The sequence below is a fragment of the Odontesthes bonariensis genome, chromosome 18 (genome assembly GCF_027942865.1).
Source record: "Odontesthes bonariensis isolate fOdoBon6 chromosome 18, fOdoBon6.hap1, whole genome shotgun sequence".
NCBI classification, from domain to species: Eukaryota; Metazoa; Chordata; class Actinopteri; order Atheriniformes; family Atherinopsidae; genus Odontesthes; species Odontesthes bonariensis.
In genome coordinates, this window is record NC_134523.1 from 10,393,413 (window position 1) to 10,410,665 (window position 17,253).

Genomic DNA, 17,253 nt, shown 5'->3' on the forward strand with positions numbered 1-17,253 from the left:
CCTTGGTGGCACTGAGCAGAGGGCCACTCGCAAGTCCTGTTCAACAGAGAGCCGTGACCTCCTGTTGTTCTTCATGTTTAACCAGAGCAGAGAACGCCAACTCACACAGGCAGGTAGTGGGGAAAGGAAGAAGTTGCTCAATCGCGTAGTGGGAGATGCTTGGGTAGTTTGATACAGAAGTATTAGCTAACTAGCAGTTAAGTTAGCATTAACTAACTTCTCCCGACAGGAGGTACTCGGGCTGAGGATTGTTGACATTCCCCGGTCGGTCCAACTGAAGCCATAAGACGGGTAACTTTCATGATACTGTCTGCTGACTCTTTTCTTTCTGTGGTGGGTTGTCGGCAGTCTCTGCGCTGGTGGTTGGTGGTTTGCTCCGCACCAGAAAGCGCTCCTTCCCTCTTTCTCTGTTTTCATGTTGTCCTTCAGCCTTTGATGTGTCACAGTCTCATAATTCCCACCTGCGCAACTGCGTTACAGCGAAATATGGGGGTTCTCTGAATATTTTTAAATAATTGTTTTTAGGTATAGAGTTTGCCTCTGTATTATGAAATTAGTGCATACAAAGTACTGATATAGTAAATTAAAAAATAATTATTTTTGTGTTGTTGTATATTGAAATAATAAGGTATGGTTGTCACAAAATCCCACGGCACACCTGGACTTGCTTCACGGCACACCAGTGTGCCGCGGCACACAGTTTGGGAACCACTGGTCTATGGATATAAACTATTATCACCAGAAGGAGGCGGTAACGTATCGCCCGGGATTCAGGTTGCAGCCGACGAAGACTAAAAGCTTGAAGCGCTGATAGCGTCTGTCAACTATGAGACGGCTAGCTCTATGCTAGCAAGGTAACACTCATGCTTTCTCTGTTTGGTGGAAAATTCTCCACATTACCGACTCGTTATGGGCAAGAGAGACAATCGAGTGGTGAGTTACGTCACATGGCGATTAAATTAGAGAAATGTATAAGCCGAAATATGTGGCTGATTGACCAGGAGAAACGCAAAATAGCGCGCTAGCTCTGCAATTAGCATCGATTAGCACATATATGTATCCGCTACGATACAAGGCCTTATTAGTGGCAAGTCGCATCACCCATTAGCACACACCCTTAACGGATATAACCGTATGCGTTCAATTGTTTTGAACATTTTGGACCTTTGCGTTTCTTTGGTCATTTTGTCGTTGCCAACGACAAAGGAGCGGACCTGTTTGCTATAAACAAGATGCTAACTTTAGCTCCCATCGTTTTCCTTGGGTTGTTTTGACGTGGTGATGTTGCGCAGTGTTTACCAGTTTCTCTTGTGGCTGTATTATGGCTATCTGTCATGGACTCAGTGCCGTCTCACAACACTACCATGTCCACATAAAACTAATGCCGGTTAATAGTTGTCAACATTGTTTTTGTTAACGCAAATGAGTTGTTCGTGCTCATGTCAAATTTCTCTACACACATGCACGCATTTCTATTAGGATTGAGAAGAAGTAGATCCTTTTTGTTTATTTTTTTTGCACGCTGTTTGACTATGCGCTGCCCGATAAAACATCTTTGTTTGAAATTCTTGTTTTCTTTAGGCTGCAGTCATCAGACTCGGCCGTAACCCTTCTAGGCGGATGGTGATTTTTAATGGATGTGTAAAAATGGCCTTTGTCTGTTTTTTTTTTTTTGTTTGTTTTTTTAGGCATACATCAACCCTATAGCTGCTGCTCGAGCCAGAGGGCCTTCACAGAGTTCTGGACCAACCATACAGGATTATTTAAGCAGACCTCGACCAACATGGTGAGGGGGCCCCCTAAATACAGTCACTCTTTTGCTAATAGAAGACAAGAAAAGACAAACCTCTTTCTCTCGGCTGAATTCCGCTGCAGTTCCACTTCTCAGGTGTGCAACAGCTCTAGTCCATGTCTACAACATGAGCAGTAATAAGACTTAAGCAGCAGGACTTGTGAATGACATACCCCGAGGTATTAATTACAATCTTTTAAAATGTTCTTACATTGATCATTTTATAGCATTGCCATAACCGCAACAAACCGCTGCCAGAGAAGACCGAAAGCAGAATTGGAGGTCCCCTGCAATTTAAGAGCTGTGTGTGAATTAGAGGTTGGCTCGGTTATGTTTTTGTAAATTGGGTAGATCAAAGTGCCAGCGTTATCCTTTTTCTTATGCATTTCCATCTACCGGTCTCCTTGTAAAAAGGCACCGGGTGTTGTTTTTTTCTCTGTGTCAGCAAAGTGCTTTTAGTTCTCCTGCTGAAAGTGAAATTGTCTCAGGGAAATCCATACGAGTGAATCTTCATTTTACAGAGACTTTTCTCGTTTACCTCAAGTCCTCTCCCAATAGAGCTCCCGAGATATCGGATTACGTTAGTTTGAGGTGTCTTTAAAGGAGAGAACTTCGGTCTCAGCCTTGAGCTGCACATTTAGTTCATTGTGCGTCCCACGCTGCTGCTATATCTGAAATATCTAAAGCTAAAAGGACGTGAAGTGCCTATTTTGGGCGCCGCAATGTTTGTTTGTTAAGGGGCTTTAACCCATTGGAGTTTGTTGAATCAATAAGAATCAGTCCATTCAAAATACCGTGAGTTGCATTCACCTCAAGTCTCACACTTATCTCTGGACAACTGTATTGCAAACATTTTTTTTTTTTGTTTGCCTCATCAATAGGGAGGAGCTAAAGGAGCAGCTGGAGAAGAAGAAAAAGGGCTCTCGATCCCTGGCTGAGTTCGAGGACAAAATGCATGAGGTATTTCGCCTTAATAAAGTGTGTAGTGCAAGTCAAGTATTAAAAAAAAAAAAACTGGCTGTTATTTTTTTTCCTAACCGTAATCCACTGTTCTTTATTTGGATTAGGGAAGCGGTGCAGGTTTGGAAAAAAATAGTTATTACATCATTTAACACGTTTTCTACTGTTTTTTTTTTTTTTTGTAGAAATGGAAGAAAGAGCTGGCAAAGAACAGAGAAAAATTACTCGGCGATAAAGAAAGAGACAAAAGATCAGTGGACAAAGAAAAAGAGGAGAAGAAAGACAAGAAGGAGGTGTGGAAAGTGAGGCATTATTGCAGAGTGGACGGCTTTTGAAGTCTGTTTTTTTGTACTCACTTCAACTTATCTTTGGTGTTTAGAAAAAGAAGAAGGAGAAGAAGAAATGTAGCAGGGTGAGGAGAGACCTCCAGTGCTTTGATGGACTGTTGTGCAACGCTACTGTCAAAAACACACACACACACACAGCCAAACACGTACAATGTGTACAAAAGCTTCTTTTTTTCTTCTTCTTAAATGAATGTTCATTTTCAAAGAAGCATATTAACCTCAAGTCTAATGAAGAATGCTTTCAATGTGTTTTGGTCAAGCATTCTTCATCTTCCTCCTCCTCCTCATCGAGTTCTGATTCCTCCAGCAGTTCCTCCTCAGAGTCTGAAGACGAGGTAAGTTAGTCCACTTTTTTTTTTACCCGTAAGCTAAGAGAAGATGCTTTCATCCCCGTCTATCTCATCCTTACCATAAAAAAAGAATAAAAAAGAACAATAATGATGTATTTTACCTATTTTTTTTCTCCTTCTTTTTCTGCACGGCAGGATGAAAAGAAGAGTGTGAAGAAAAAGAGGAAGCGAAGAAAGTCTTCGGCCAGGCGAGCGTCAGACAGCTCAGAGGAAGAATCGGACGCAGAAAGCAAGGTTTTTATTCTCGTAACGGCACCTTTTGGCCTCTGTGCTTCAATACAAACAGACTCTGGTATTGAAAAGATTTCTGTTTTGTTTTTTTTCTACCCGCGAAGAAAAGGAAACGGATCAAGGAAGAGGGAGACAAAGTTAAGGTCATTTTTAATTTGATTCTTACTCAGCAACTTAAATGGTTGTTTTTGGAAGTGTATCTTTCAAACTAATAGAATGTGCTCTCCATCTTCTGTCCATCAGGATGAAAAGGGGCGTAGAAGAAAAAGGAAGGCTGAGAGGGGTCACAAAGGTTCATCCTCTGGGTCATCTGTGGACTCGGACGAGGAAGAGGTAGGGTTATTACTCTAAATGTGGAAGTAAGCTTTGGACACCAGTCAATTCAGAAAGTGCATCATCAGTCTTTCTTTATGTGTTACATTATTGCATTTCATTATCTTTTTTTTATTTTTTATTAATATGTGATAGTTGTCCAACTTCCTCAACCCCAAAGTCATAATCTCTCTTCCTCTTTCACCTCTTGCACCAATTCACTTTTTTTTTTTTGTTTCTTTTAGTCGGTATCATTCAGATTCAGATTCAGATTTTCGGTTAAAATTAAATGTAACAATTTCATAGCTCGGTTTAAATCGACAAACGTTTTTGGTTTTTTTTAAAATTTTGATTTGTGTTAGTCATACAAAAATGGTCAGAGACGCAAACAAACCATGCAAAACCCATAGGTTTTTTCAGGCTCTGAACTGTGACAGCAGTTTCGGTACAAAATTGGCAACCAAAGAAGACTTTCGGTTTCACGCTCCCACCAGCAGAAGTCTGAGCCGTTCTGACAACCGGCTCCGATTTGATCCCGTTTTTATTTCCGATCGCACCTAATATCATCCGTCTCATGAATGTTTCCGTTTTAACGGGGAAAAGCGTGTACTGCTGATTATTTTTGGTCTCACCTTCGTTGCCTACAGTGTTGCTGTAATGAATCTGCGCCGTGTTGAGCAACAAACAAACAAACAAACAAGCACTTGATCAAATAACGACCACATGTGTTGAAATTGGGAATAACTGAAAGGTCCATCTGTTGGTGCAACTTCTTGTTAAAAACTCCCATTATTGCAAAAGAGGAACCTTCAAAACGGACTCATTAGGAGTGGTTGTAACTTCCCACTTTCCAGTAATAAGTCAAATATTTTTCTCCCCTCCCTCAGATTGAAGCCAAGAAGAAAAAGAGAAGTAGCGAGGAGGAGAAATTCACAGTGAGCCATTTCACTCATTTTCTTTTCTAGATAAACAAAACACGAACAGTGTATATACACACACACATACATATATATATATATATATATATATAAATAAATAAAGTAAAACATTGAATACCAATTGCAACATTTCTATTTTCCCAGGACAAGTCCAAGAAGAAAAGGAAAAAGAAACACAAGAAACACGGCAGAAGAAAGAAAAAGAAGGCAGCGTCTCATTCGGACTCGGAGCTCGACTAACAACCGTATCTTTACGGTGCTCTCATTCTCCTGACAGTTCACTAATAGTATAACTTTTGCCTTTGACTACCAAAAACCTCTCCCATCCAGCTTCAGTCGGCACGCTTGAGTGATGAGACGCACAGACCTCTGAGGCTGTGTTAGAAGTGAAAACGGGGGGGCGATCATCCCTCCAAGAGGAGACTACCGGTACACGTCTTTTGTTGAATTTTTATCACCATGCTTTTTGAGGACTTGTTTTTTTTTTTGTTGCACTCGAGCACAGGTCTGAGGGGATTTATTTATTTTTTTCAATTTAAATTTTTTCCCTCTCTCACATTCTGGATGTTTTCAGTGCACCTGGCACTCACTGCCACCTTCAGTGTGCTGGCCCTGTGGGGGTTCCTCCCTCTGCTTCTTACCCGACATCTTCCATAGCTACACATGGCTGTTATGCTGGTGCCTGTGTCGTGCATGTAGACATGATGACCTGATGTCTCGCCAGCCTCATATTGAAGTTGGATCTGTTATAAGACATGTTAGCTACGCAGTTGACATGGATTCAAGGGATTATTGTTTTGTTAGAGGAGGTGTTACACTGCGGTGTAAATGTGTAAACAATGGAAAGTCATTAATAAAGTATTGTTTTAGCCTTTGTTGCTGTGACTTGGCCATAAATTCTTTTCTTCTTCTTTTTTTTTTTTGTTAATCGGCTCCTTGTTTAACCCAGAAGGTCCCGCTGAGATAAAATATATCTTCTACAAGGGAGTCCTGGTCAAAATGGCAGCACGAGACGCATATTAGCGAATACATTTGTCCAAATGTTCAAAGGGTGCACTCGGAACTGGACAAACTGTTCTTTTAAGCTCCTTATGCATAAAATGAGCTTCGAAGTACCATCAGCTTTTCACATTTGATCAGTTTTGTGAGCTAGCATCATAATTGACTGTGCGATAGGATTAAAAGGCCGGGGATGTGGATGCAGCCTGATGTGTGTGTTGGTGCAGGAATCAGCAATCATATGGGCCAAAAGCAGTTACCATCAGTTTAAACTTGTGACTGAGGTCTTCAGGACTACAATATCAAACCTTTTAATAGATATATATTGCAGTTTATCAATAAACTAATGTATATCGCACAAAGCGTAACAGAATTTTCCCAAACTTTTGCACGTAACTCTAGTTTCATCTGTTTGGGAGGCCCGTGAATCCATTCGCCTTATTCATTGGATGGTAACTACTTTGTAACCAGCCAGTCGCCTATTCATTGAATGTTTTCTTCAGCATCTTCAAGGACATATGCAAACTGTTCAGATTTTATCACTGGCAGTCTACTACTACTGGCAACAACAGTGTAGTTTAGTGTAATGTTATCTACCCACAAGTCTTTGTGTCTTAGAATCAATCAATCAATCAATTATACTTTATTAATCCCCGAGGGGAAATTCCAAGCAGGAATATAGCAGCAGGAAAATAAAAAATTAAGTCAAAGTACTGCCATCTACCAACATCCAGTGCCGCTTAAAGTGTGGTAGAGGGAAAGAGCATTGTTATGCAAAAGACACAGTTTTGGGCCATTACCTGCACCTGTTCATGCATTGATGTTGATTGCTGTATAATAAAGTACCTAAATGAGAAGATTCTCACTTTCACTAAGAGCTATAACCTCAGGATAAAAGCACATGTAGATGACTTGTTTCCGAGATCTGGGATGCTGAATTGGAAAAATGTAAAGGGTTTTCAAAGGATTTCAACCTGCTATTTAACTGAAAATGACAAAGATGATATTTTGCTGAAACATGCGTTCCCGTTTTTAATTTCATGGGCACAGAAATGGCATCTTCAGAGGTGGGGGGTGAGGAGAGGATCGCCAATCTATGAGCATCTGCATGAACAAATAGTTTAACCCTTTTATGAACAATACCTCTGTGGATGAGATCACCTATAAAAGGTGATATTCGTTAAAGATGCAGAAAATCACAAGATATGGGTATGAAACGGCAACATTGAATAGCTGTGGTCTTCGGGCACTGCATTAAAAAAAATAAAAATAACAGGATTATGAGGGGAAAATCATTTAATGGACTCAGGGGAGGCAGTTTTGGAAACTTGTCAATCCACACAATTTGTTGTTGCATTCATAAATCCAAGATGAAGTGAACATGTGATGAAGCATCCTTGTTTTTGAATGAGACTTTTATAGACCGGTCTTGTGATGGAAACGATGCAAGGTATCAAAGGTCGGCATGGGCCCATAAAGTCTGTCGTGTTTAATCTTTGAGCTGAATGGCTGTGTGTGTGGATTTGGTTGAGGGTGTGTTGAGTATGTGTGTAGCCACCTACAATGATTACCAAAACCACCTTTGTAAACGCAAGTGCTTTAAGTCAGAGTGAACAACTGCTGCACCTTAAAACTTTAAGAAAAAAGAAAAAAAATCTGTCGTAATCGGACAGTCACGGGACGCAAGGATGTGTTGAAAAGTTCATCTTTCAGATATTATCGAGTGGGAGTGTCTTATATCTCTTATAAAGAGTGATGCATCTGCTTTCTTCAGTTCAGGAGGAAGTGTGAGGCGTGTGACAGGAAGCTGTTGAATCACTTCATTGACGGAAGGTAAGAGAACGATAAATCTCTGAAAATTTTTGTGTCGTAACTGTTCAAATCAACGGCCACAGCTTCTATTTACCATCACCATGATGGTAACTCATCAGTGAGTTGGTTTTGAGTGGTGGAAAACGTTTAGGATGAGCTAAAGTGAAACTTGAGTTTTTGAGCAACGAAGGAGAACAAAAATGAGTGAAAGCTGCACATTTTGACTCACACGAACTGCTGCAGTTTTGCATGCCTTATACCAATAAATCCCATTTGGCTGTATTTAGGTTCTCCAAATGATGTGATCCCTCCTCGGCTATTTAAAGAGGTTCTCCCCACTATAGGGTCCTCTGTTCTGGCACTTAATAATTGCAGTTTGTCCTCATGTGTGGTCCCTGAACATTTCAAACATGCAATAGTGCAACCTTTGATTAAAAAAACAGGACTAGATACTGATGCTCTTGCAAATTTTAGACCTATCTCTAAATTGCCTTTTATTGCAAAAATCCTCGAGAAGATGGTTTGCAACCAATTAATGTTTTTTTCTGGAAGAGCAGAAAATTCTTGAGGTCTTCCAATCTGGTTTTAAAACCTTGCACAGCACAGAATCAGCTCTTTTAAGAGTTTTTAATGATATCTTTTTAGCTACTGACTCCAGTGACTGTGTTATTCTGGTGCTTTTAGATTTAACTGCTGCATTTGACACAGTGGACCATGAACTTTTAGTTTCCCGTTTGAAACAGTGGGTGGGCATCAGTGGTGTAGCACTGGAGTGGTTCAGGTCATACTTGGCTGATCGAACATTCTGTGTCAGCATTGGTGACACTGTGTCCTCCTCTGCTCATTTCTCATGTGGGGTACCCCAGGGCTCAGTTTTAGGCCCTCTTCTCTCTTTACCTGCTACCACTTGGTTCCATACTAAGAAAGCATGGTATGTCCTTCCACTGTTATGCGGATGACAGCCAGATTTATGTCCCACTGAAAAAGAAAGACGCTTATTCTGTCAAACCACTACTCAGATGTCTGGACGACGTAAACAATTTTACAATTTTAATGAGAAGAAGACAGAGGTGATGGTTTTTGGTGGCACTGGGGCCCCCTTTGTAGATCTGGGCTCCTTGTCCCAGTTCATTAAGCCAACTGTCACTAACCTTGGGGTGAAAGTGGATACCGATCTCAAGCTCGACTGTCAGGTAAATTCGGTCATTAAATCGAGTTTCTTCCACTCGAGGCAGCTTGCCAAAATAAAACCCATTTTTTCTAAGCAACACTTTGAAACAGTAATCCACGCCTTTGTAACCACTAGGCTGGATTACTGTAATGCTCTTTATGTGGGGGTTAGTGGGTCCTCCATCGCCCGTCTTCAGATGGTGCAAAATGCTGCCGCACGTCTTTTAACTGGCACACGTAAATATGAGCATATTTCCCCCATTTTAGCCTCACTTCACTGGCTGCCCATTTTAGGATCAGTTTTAAAATGATTTTATTTACTTTTAAATCCCTCAATGGTCTCGCACCAGCCTACCTCTCTGAGCTGCTACAGCCCTATAAACCCTCCCGCTCTCTCAGGTCAGCTGATCAGCTGCTCCTGAGTGTACCAAAAACCAAGCGCAAGCTCAGAGGTGACCGTGCCTTTGCTGTGGCGGCTCCTAAACTGTGGAACAATCTGCCTCTCCACATCAGACAGGCTTCCTCTCTGTCTGTTTTTAAATCTCATCTTAAAACATATCTCTTCTCCCTGGCTTTTGACACGATGTGAGATGTTGAAATGTGAAATTGCTATTTTTAGTATTATTATCGTTTTAAATTATATAGCTGTTTTGTGCCTTTTAATTTATTTTTGTATTTTATTCTTTTAAATTTCTTTGTTTTTATTTATTTATTTATTTTTGTACAGCACAACTGAGGTTGTTGTAAAGTGCTTTATAAATAAAATTGGATTGGATTGGATTGGATTGGATATTTGAAAAAAGAAAGCGAGATGACACTGATACTCCCTCTTCCAGATGTTGGCGATCACTCTTTGGCTGTATATTGGAGTGTTTCTGTGGGGGACTGCATTTTCCATCAGATGCCCTGATGGGAATGTCTGCTCAGATTCCTCCACCTGCTGCTTGACCAGGCACGGGTATAGCTGCTGTCCGTATCCAAAGGCAAGTCAGAGGTAAACACATACCGAGAGACACTTGTACATGGATAATTTGTTCATTCTGACTCTCTCTGTCTGCAGGCTGTGTGCTGTCCTGACATGGCCCACTGCTGCCCCTCAGGATTTCGCTGTAACCTGGCCACGCAGATGTGTGAGAAAGTGAACCAGCCATGGATGAACATACCCATGGAGAAGAAGGAGACTGCAGAGGAACCCAGCAGTCTGGATCTGTCTGTAACCCCCTTTGAGCAGCTCGAAAACAGCAATGTCCCAGACGCAAAGAAGAGTTCCGCTGTCCACTGTGATAACTATTACATGTGTCCTGATGGCACTACTTGCTGCAGACACCCAAAGGGTGCCTGGTTCTGTTGTCCCTACTCTCCCGTGAGTAGATCAGCCTACTCGTGTACAATAAGATGCATAAATGTAATGAAATTCCTTCACGTGTAAAAACAGTGTTACATCATTTTGCATGTCTTGTACATTTTGCCTTGAAGGGGAGATGCTGCCTGGATGGCTACCACTGCTGCCCATATGGCTACGACTGTGATCTCACTTACACACACTGTGTGAGGCAAGGTCTGAGTTATCCGTTCATCCCCAAACAAGCCCTGACTTCTGTCCCCGCCTCCCTCATTTCAACACTGGAGGACAATAGCAGCGTGCATGAGGTAGGAGATAACACACTGTCTTTACCCTCATACAGGTGTGCGCTGCAGCTACTTCTATAAGGTTTTAAAGGTTGTCTGTATGCTTAGTTTCTTTGCTAGCGTGGAACTGATGAGGCTTTTTTTGGGGAAATGGTAATATAATACACTTCTTAGCACCGACCAGGACTCAGCAGCACCTGTGATTACGCTGGGATGACCACTGTCTTTGGATCAAAGCTGCTCGTCATAGTTTTTGATGAACGTTCTGTTTTTTTTATCGCACTAATATTCCCTAAGAATAAGTGTCAACCTGCTCTAATTGTCATTTTCCCTACTTGAACAAAACAAATCAAATAAATGATGATGTGAAATATATTTCACTTAAATCAGGTGGTCTGAGGCGCATCTGTAAATTCATGCTAATTTATAAATGAGCACGTGTTTTGCCATTGTAGACAGTCCCGTTTCTACAGCTTATGCCTGTCCCCCACCAAGTGGCCCATAAAGGGGGCAATGTGTTCATTATGATGATACTGATATTGTTTTGCTGAAGAAAAATAAACCACCTTCTGAAGGTTCTGCTCCAGCTGTTGTAAATCCCCTAAAAACCTTAGCACAGAACATAAAATTGACTTATTCTCTCTAACAGAATCACAGCTCCATCGAGATGATTATGTCGCCTTCAATGAATCCACTCCCCCAAATCATACCAGTTTTCTTGTTTTTGATAATGACTGCCTTTGTATTGCATTCAGTTCGTTAGGTGGAATCAGTGAGCTTTTATCTAAAGGTGATCAATACAACACATTGCCACAATTACACACTCTCTTGGACAGCATATGGTCTTATTTCTTAGCGACCGTCTCCTGTTCAGTCAGTTTTGATAACATATGATATTAATGTTATCAATTAATGGATTTTGCTTGAATTGCCATGGCCTTTCGCTTGGCCTTGCCTCTACTGTATGCAGACATCATCAGCCATAGCACTGATCAGGATATATCTTGTGAGACAAAAAAAAAAAAAAAAAAAAAAGTGTTAATAAGTTTAAGGGGACTTAAGGTTTAAGGGACCTTAAAGGTTTTAAAAAATGTTAAAAGAGAGAATTAGCTGTCTGAAATGCATAACAGGAATGGTAATGTTTAAATATTTAGATAAGCTATAGATGTATAGTTTGCTCATCTTTTCATTTTGTACAGACACCGATGACGGCTCTAATTGATGCCAGTGACAGCCCCCCTAACCATGGAGTCATTCGCTGCGATAACAGGTATTTATGCCCCAATGGGTCATCTTGCTGCAAGGGATCCGAAGGCCATTGGAACTGCTGTCCTTTCCCACTGGTATGTACGAGCGTTTGTCCAGTGGTTAGATAATTTTATATTTGGAGTTAGATCATCACATCTTACAAATGGCTAGAAGTGTGGACACAGGGCTCTGTACGTGCTCTGGGAGATACAGAGGGTTAAGATAAATGATCAGCATATAAATTTAGAAATGAATGCGTGTATCATATTTTAATGTGATAAAGTAATGGCCACTATTTTGTTCTAACACTGTGAATGATTTCAGGGGACGTGTTGTGCAGATGGTAAGCACTGCTGTCAGTATGGATATACCTGCGACCCTTTGACCTCCAAATGCAGAAGATAGATCCCACGAGGACAACAGGAACCCACGAAGATTCAGAGGACATGCTAAAGTGTACTGTGATCGTTTTGCCTTCAGTCTAGGGCAACATTTCAAATTAAATCTGCTTTACAATGTTTTATTGCTTCATTAAAGAAGGTTCACTCTGTCTAGATGTTAAATCAGGTCTGGCTCACTAGAAGATTGTTACTTGGTAAAAAAAAAAATGTGATCATAACCCTATGAGATTATAATAATACTCTAGTTGCCCTTAAATTAGTACTTATTCAGTTTCATCTATCAGCTAAGCATATTTTTCTGCAACAGTTTCTGACCTTTACAACTTTGTGGTACTTTGAGAATGCCTAATCCATTCCCCCCCCCCCCCCCCCCCAGTACAAATAAAGAAATTATAGAGAACCTTTGACCAGTCTCAGACCATTTCATTATATTTTATCATGCAAAAGAAAAACAAAAAAAAAACAAAAAAAAAAGATATATTGCAATTAATAATATGGAAAAGAAATTAGATCATTGTTTTTTATTCAACTTTATTTCACTAGTTCAGAAATCATAATAGCGTGCTTTTAGTTTGAAAGAAAGACGCGGAAACCGGAAATTTCAGTCGTGCGTTTCCTGCATAAATTGTTTCCACGCACGAGTGCCCGAGTAATGGTGTTTGGGACTGTACTGGTGGGAAAATGAAGCAAATAGAAGAACTGAGAGTGTTTGTCTCTGAGCGTCTGAACGCTGCCACCTCTGAAATATTAGACGCTTTTGCAAAAACAGTCGCGAATTACGAGGAGGAGGCTTCTCGCCTGAAAGAAGAGAACGAGCGCCACCGCTCTCTGTTGGATATAATCCTCAAACCAAAGTCCGCACCGACAAAAGGTTGGTTCATCCCAGCAACGTGCACGATCGTTACACAAAAACAGTCGGTAGAATTTAGAAAAAAAATGCCGCGTTGGTTAACAAATCCTCATGATGTGGTCACCTCCCACTCCTAGCTAGCAAGAGTAGCTACCAATCAACCTTACGCCGTTCTTTCAGGGATTTCTGGACCTTCAAAACGACGGTACATAACATCACCCCTAACCGGTTTAAGCACCTCTTGGGAAAAAAATATGACTTGTCGAAAAGGGGTTAAACTAACTTTGCCCGCCTTGTTTCTGGCCAACCCGCTAAGCTAGCAGCGCTGCTATAGCCGTAATGGCTCTGTGAACTGGTGGTGTTCAGCAGCTGCTGGAGAAAGTGTCACAGCATCTACTGATCAGTCTGCAGGAATTATAGGAGCTATTTTCACTTTCGTGATCATCTAATATTACAAAGAATAAATCCTTTTCAAAAATATTAAGCAAAAAGAAAAGAAAAATCATAATCTGGCCTTCTTTTCTGTCTTTGCAAGTCTTATTTTTGGGCCATAAAGCGCCTCTTATTAATTTCTTCACAAGTTCACAACAACCGAACACTCAGCTGCCCTGCGCCAGCTATTGATCATGTGACCCAACATTGTATCCTTGGATTGTATCCCTGTTTTTCCACCATAAATGACAGAAACTGGTGCTTTGTTTGGTTGAAAGTTTGTGCTTTTCAATGCATGTGTGGTAATTCGCAGACCTACTCCGAGCTACATTTGGAGTATGAATCCAGTCAGCATACACAAGCTGATTTTCACACACGTTTTTCTCCCTTTGCGATGTTTCGGCACACCTCAGCTTTTATGATTAAGCGTGAATGTGTTGCTGCAGTTCTTCATTAACATCACATTTTGAATGGGCATATGCCACCTGTCAGATTTCTGGCAGATGGTCGATGCCATCTCGGTATACTGGCATGTCACCCAAAGTAGTAGCTGCAGGTGGTCCACTAAGCCCACGTCTTCTGATCATCGTCAGTCATTTCATGAGTTCCCCGAAGTCGGGGTTGGCACTGGTATCGCCAAAAGAGGCCCCTGTTCCTTTGTTTGTTTGTTTTTTTGTCATAATTTTGAGATACCGATGGCACAGAAGGGGGCCACGTATATCAACGTTTTTCTTTGTGTATTCTGTTTGGCACATTCAAATTCCCCGGTTTGAGCGCAGACATGTTTTGTTTTTGTCTTTTTCATGCAGCATTTGAAGCCACCAAGAGTCTCACTGCTGCTATCGCTGGTGCAGCTCCCTCCACATTAGACCCTAGACCTAAAAGCAAGGCCAGAGAAACCACCGTCACCTTTACCACAGGTTGGAATTTACATTTATTCTGTCAGAAATGAGTCCTTCCCTTCAGTAAAGTAAATGTTATGTTTACCAAAAAAAGTAAAGACTACTTCACCAGGGACTTCTTAATCCAGTAATTGATACATTAGTGTCATTATTGATCTCTCATAGCATTAGTATTTTTTTTTTTGAGCATCACGCCATTTTTGTTTAAATGTTACAAGTAGATCTTTGCATATTTTCCAGGTTTGCAGACTGTCTTCACCGCACCTGATGAATTTCTAAAGTTTGCAACCGGCGGCGGCTGCCGCTTCTGCCTCAAGGAGGTTCAGGCCACGGAGGCACATCTAATGAAAAGGCATTATCTGTCGGCTGTTCATTTTATCCACGATTTCACTGGTAGGTTTTTCTTTTGTATCCAAATCAAAGCCTCCGATCAAAGTTGCTTACCACAGTTTGTTTGGTGTGCGGCTGGTGTTGTATTTATTGGACCCTTTGGCACGCTTCCTAAAGCAGAAACCATGAAGAAACATACTGGCGCTGTTGCATTGTATTTGAATGTGTTGGCCCGTTTTAGCATAAACATGAATTCTCCAAACTAATTCTTTAGATGACAACCTTTGTTGACTTTGGTTCAATGGAGGCGTCATAAGTCTGTGTTTTCTGCAAGTTAACAGGCTTTTTCTTTTTTCCAGCAAAATTTGTCATACCATGTATGTGTAAAGACAAAATCCAGAACAGGAGTCACTGGCACTGCTCATGCTGCAAAAAGATCATTTATCGGAGATGTAACTTTGAGGCCCACCTGTCGAAACAACACGGTGCGTTTCAACATTTTTATTTCTTTTCAAAAGTGTGCCGTTTATTTTTCTCTCTCTCTTCCTCTACCTCACATGAAGCCATTTTCAAACACAAACACCAGAGATGGTCATTGATTTCTTTCTTTTTTTTCTTGACAGGTCTTGCTATTCTACAGCCAAGCCAAGATGCAGGTGCGTCTGAGGACTTTTGGCTATTCAAAATTCACTTAAATACAATCTTACAGTGATGCTGTGAACACCATTGCATAACAACTGCTGGACATTAAGACTTGAATATTAAATCGACACATTTTGCGCCACAACACATCTAAGTTTAAGGAATGGCTCGTGTCTTTGTAATGGTAGGCAGTCGTATAAATGGTTTTGTGTTGCGCAATAGTAAACTATAATGGTTATTTTAGTGTGAAAATAATGCAGCCCCACTTGACAAAGTGGTCCTCAATAATTCAGTGATAATATATGATAATAAAGTTTGAAAATCTGATTGGATATTTAGTACATCCGTAAATTAGTTTGTAACGTTGAGTGTAATTTCTCTTCGTTGCTCCGTCGCTGGAAGCATGAACTCTTAATTCCAATATTCCAGCGATTCAATGGCGTGCTGACTGTTAGTGAAATACACGACTCTTTCCTTCCCCTTTAGAGACCCATCGGCCCCTTGTCTCTGTCGTAGAGGAAGGGGAACCCCCGATTCCTGAACCTTGGTGTCAGGACCTCGGCAGTCTGGAGCAGCAGGAAGCAGCTTCTTGGCAGCTTCAAGTTAAGGAGGAAGCCAACCAAGGTATCACAGTAGAGCCATGTCACTTAGTGTAAAGTGCTCAGCAACGCATGTAAAAAGCTTATAATGGGTTTTCTTTTCCACAGAGAGACATCCACAGAAGCAGCATGCACAACGACTACTGATACAGAATGGTAACAATGAAATGGGAGAACAAAGTCTAGAGCCAAATCGCACGCAAGACTCCGCATTAAACATAGTCCTCATAGGAAACTGCGTCCAAGAAGTAAGTGAAAGCAGCAGTATGCAAATTGGCAAGGGAGATCTTCTGCCTAATTCTTCAATTCAGACTATGGACACACAACCTGAGACCAAGGCTACAGAAATATCAGATTCTGCTGGGGAAAATCAGCACTCCACGGGTAACGGTGCTGTGGCAGAGACCGGAAGCTGCAGCAAAATCGAGGAGTCGAAGAAAGCCCCAAATTATCGCTCGGGTCCAACGAGGAATCAGGGTGTGAAAAGATCTTTACCCGGACAGACAGACAGACGGACTCCCGCAGGTTCCTACCACTGTAAGGCGTGCAGAAAGAGTTTCCATTACATGTACACGCTGAGGACACACGTGCTTACACACGCGCAGAACAAAATCTGCATTTGTGGAATTTGCGGACAGCGTTTGGGGTACAGAGAGAGTTTGGTTAAACACGTACAGAGGCACACCAGAAGGAACAGGTGCGGGACGTGTGGTAAAGAATTTTCAAGCGATTCCCGTCTGAAACGGCACAAGAAATTTCATCTCCCGAAAGGACTGAATGCCATGTCATCAGCTTGAATACACAGACGGATGAAGTTCTGCAGATAATCCACGACCTTCTGTGGTTATAATTTCAGCCGCATCAGTAAAATATACAGATTGAAAGACATCCAGTCTTTGCTAGTATGCCTAATGGCAGTTTCTGGCAATTTGTTAACATCTTTTGAAAACTGTATATTACTGTGTTCATGATTGACCTTTTGTAGTATTTTTACTTGTAGATTTTTTTTTTTTGTACTTTAGATCATTAAACTTCGTAGCTAGATTTCCTTGTGTAATATATATATTTTTTCCCCATAAAATAATCCGATTGAAAGTAAGGAGCGTTCACATACAAGTGAAGATCATTTGCATAAATTCAGTCACATACAGTCTGCTAACAGTTCTACCTAATCTGTAAATATCAGCCGCCTAGTTAATAAAACCTAGTTTAAATTGAAGTTCTGGTAATGGTGTACTTTTTTCCCCCCTTTTTTAAAAAGATGCAGCTTACTTTTAATGCAGTTGAGATCAAATCAAGCCATCAAAAT

At 41.0% G+C, this 17,253-nt stretch overlaps 3 protein-coding genes across 4 annotated transcripts; all 3 read left to right on the plus strand.

The window, feature by feature from the left end:
• Positions 1 to 772: 772 nt before the first annotated feature.
• Positions 773 to 5,252, plus strand: fam133b (family with sequence similarity 133 member B). 2 transcript variants are annotated; one of them, XM_075449898.1, is made up of 11 exons: positions 773 to 933; positions 1,689 to 1,786; positions 2,674 to 2,752; positions 2,938 to 3,045; positions 3,132 to 3,164; positions 3,360 to 3,434; positions 3,585 to 3,683; positions 3,785 to 3,817; positions 3,924 to 4,013; positions 4,880 to 4,927; positions 5,075 to 5,252. In XM_075449898.1, exons 1-11 carry the CDS (start codon positions 910 to 912, stop codon positions 5,168 to 5,170), a joined length of 783 nt encoding a protein of 260 aa, XP_075306013.1. In that variant the 5' UTR covers positions 773 to 909; the 3' UTR covers positions 5,171 to 5,252. The 2 variants fall into 2 exon arrangements, with proteins under 2 accessions (XP_075306013.1, XP_075306012.1); XM_075449897.1 differs by having other exon boundaries at positions 774 to 933; positions 3,785 to 3,823.
• Positions 5,253 to 7,701: 2,449 nt separating this feature from the next.
• LOC142367460 (progranulin-like) lies at positions 7,702 to 12,594 on the plus strand. The gene is made up of 6 exons (XM_075449429.1): positions 7,702 to 7,762; positions 9,748 to 9,894; positions 9,972 to 10,274; positions 10,388 to 10,561; positions 11,740 to 11,883; positions 12,113 to 12,594. Exons 2-6 carry the CDS (start codon positions 9,748 to 9,750, stop codon positions 12,191 to 12,193), a joined length of 849 nt encoding a protein of 282 aa, XP_075305544.1. The 5' UTR covers positions 7,702 to 7,762; the 3' UTR covers positions 12,194 to 12,594.
• Positions 12,595 to 12,808: 214 nt separating this feature from the next.
• LOC142367136 (uncharacterized) lies at positions 12,809 to 17,146 on the plus strand. Its single transcript, XM_075449078.1, has 7 exons — positions 12,809 to 13,060; positions 14,281 to 14,391; positions 14,614 to 14,766; positions 15,063 to 15,188; positions 15,327 to 15,359; positions 15,832 to 15,969; positions 16,053 to 17,146. The coding sequence occupies exons 1-7, from the start codon at positions 12,871 to 12,873 to the stop codon at positions 16,739 to 16,741; spliced, it is 1,440 nt and encodes a 479-aa protein (XP_075305193.1). The 5' UTR covers positions 12,809 to 12,870; the 3' UTR covers positions 16,742 to 17,146.
• Positions 17,147 to 17,253: the final 107 nt, after the last annotated feature.

What these genes read in the sequence shown, in the direction of transcription:
- fam133b (XM_075449897.1), top strand. Translation starts at nt 910, where the DNA reads ATGGGCAAGAGAGACAATCGAGTG. An exon ending in AGCAGACCTCGACCAACATG is followed by an intron (nt 1,787 to 2,673) that starts GTGAGGGGGCCC and finishes CCTCATCAATAG; the next exon opens with GGAGGAGCTAAAGGAGCAGC. An exon ending in GCGAGGAGGAGAAATTCACA is followed by an intron (nt 4,928 to 5,074) that starts GTGAGCCATTTC and finishes CTATTTTCCCAG; the next exon opens with GACAAGTCCAAGAAGAAAAG.
- LOC142367460 (XM_075449429.1), top strand. Translation starts at nt 9,748, where the DNA reads ATGTTGGCGATCACTCTTTGGCTGTATATTGGAGTGTTTCTGTGGGGG. An exon ending in TCTGTTGTCCCTACTCTCCC is followed by an intron (nt 10,275 to 10,387) that starts GTGAGTAGATCA and finishes TTTGCCTTGAAG; the next exon opens with GGGAGATGCTGCCTGGATGG. An exon ending in ACAATAGCAGCGTGCATGAG is followed by an intron (nt 10,562 to 11,739) that starts GTAGGAGATAAC and finishes CATTTTGTACAG; the next exon opens with ACACCGATGACGGCTCTAAT.
- LOC142367136 (XM_075449078.1), top strand. Translation starts at nt 12,871, where the DNA reads ATGAAGCAAATAGAAGAACTGAGAGTGTTTGTCTCTGAGCGTCTGAAC. An exon ending in CACCGTCACCTTTACCACAG is followed by an intron (nt 14,392 to 14,613) that starts GTTGGAATTTAC and finishes CATATTTTCCAG; the next exon opens with GTTTGCAGACTGTCTTCACC. An exon ending in TTTTATCCACGATTTCACTG is followed by an intron (nt 14,767 to 15,062) that starts GTAGGTTTTTCT and finishes TCTTTTTTCCAG; the next exon opens with CAAAATTTGTCATACCATGT.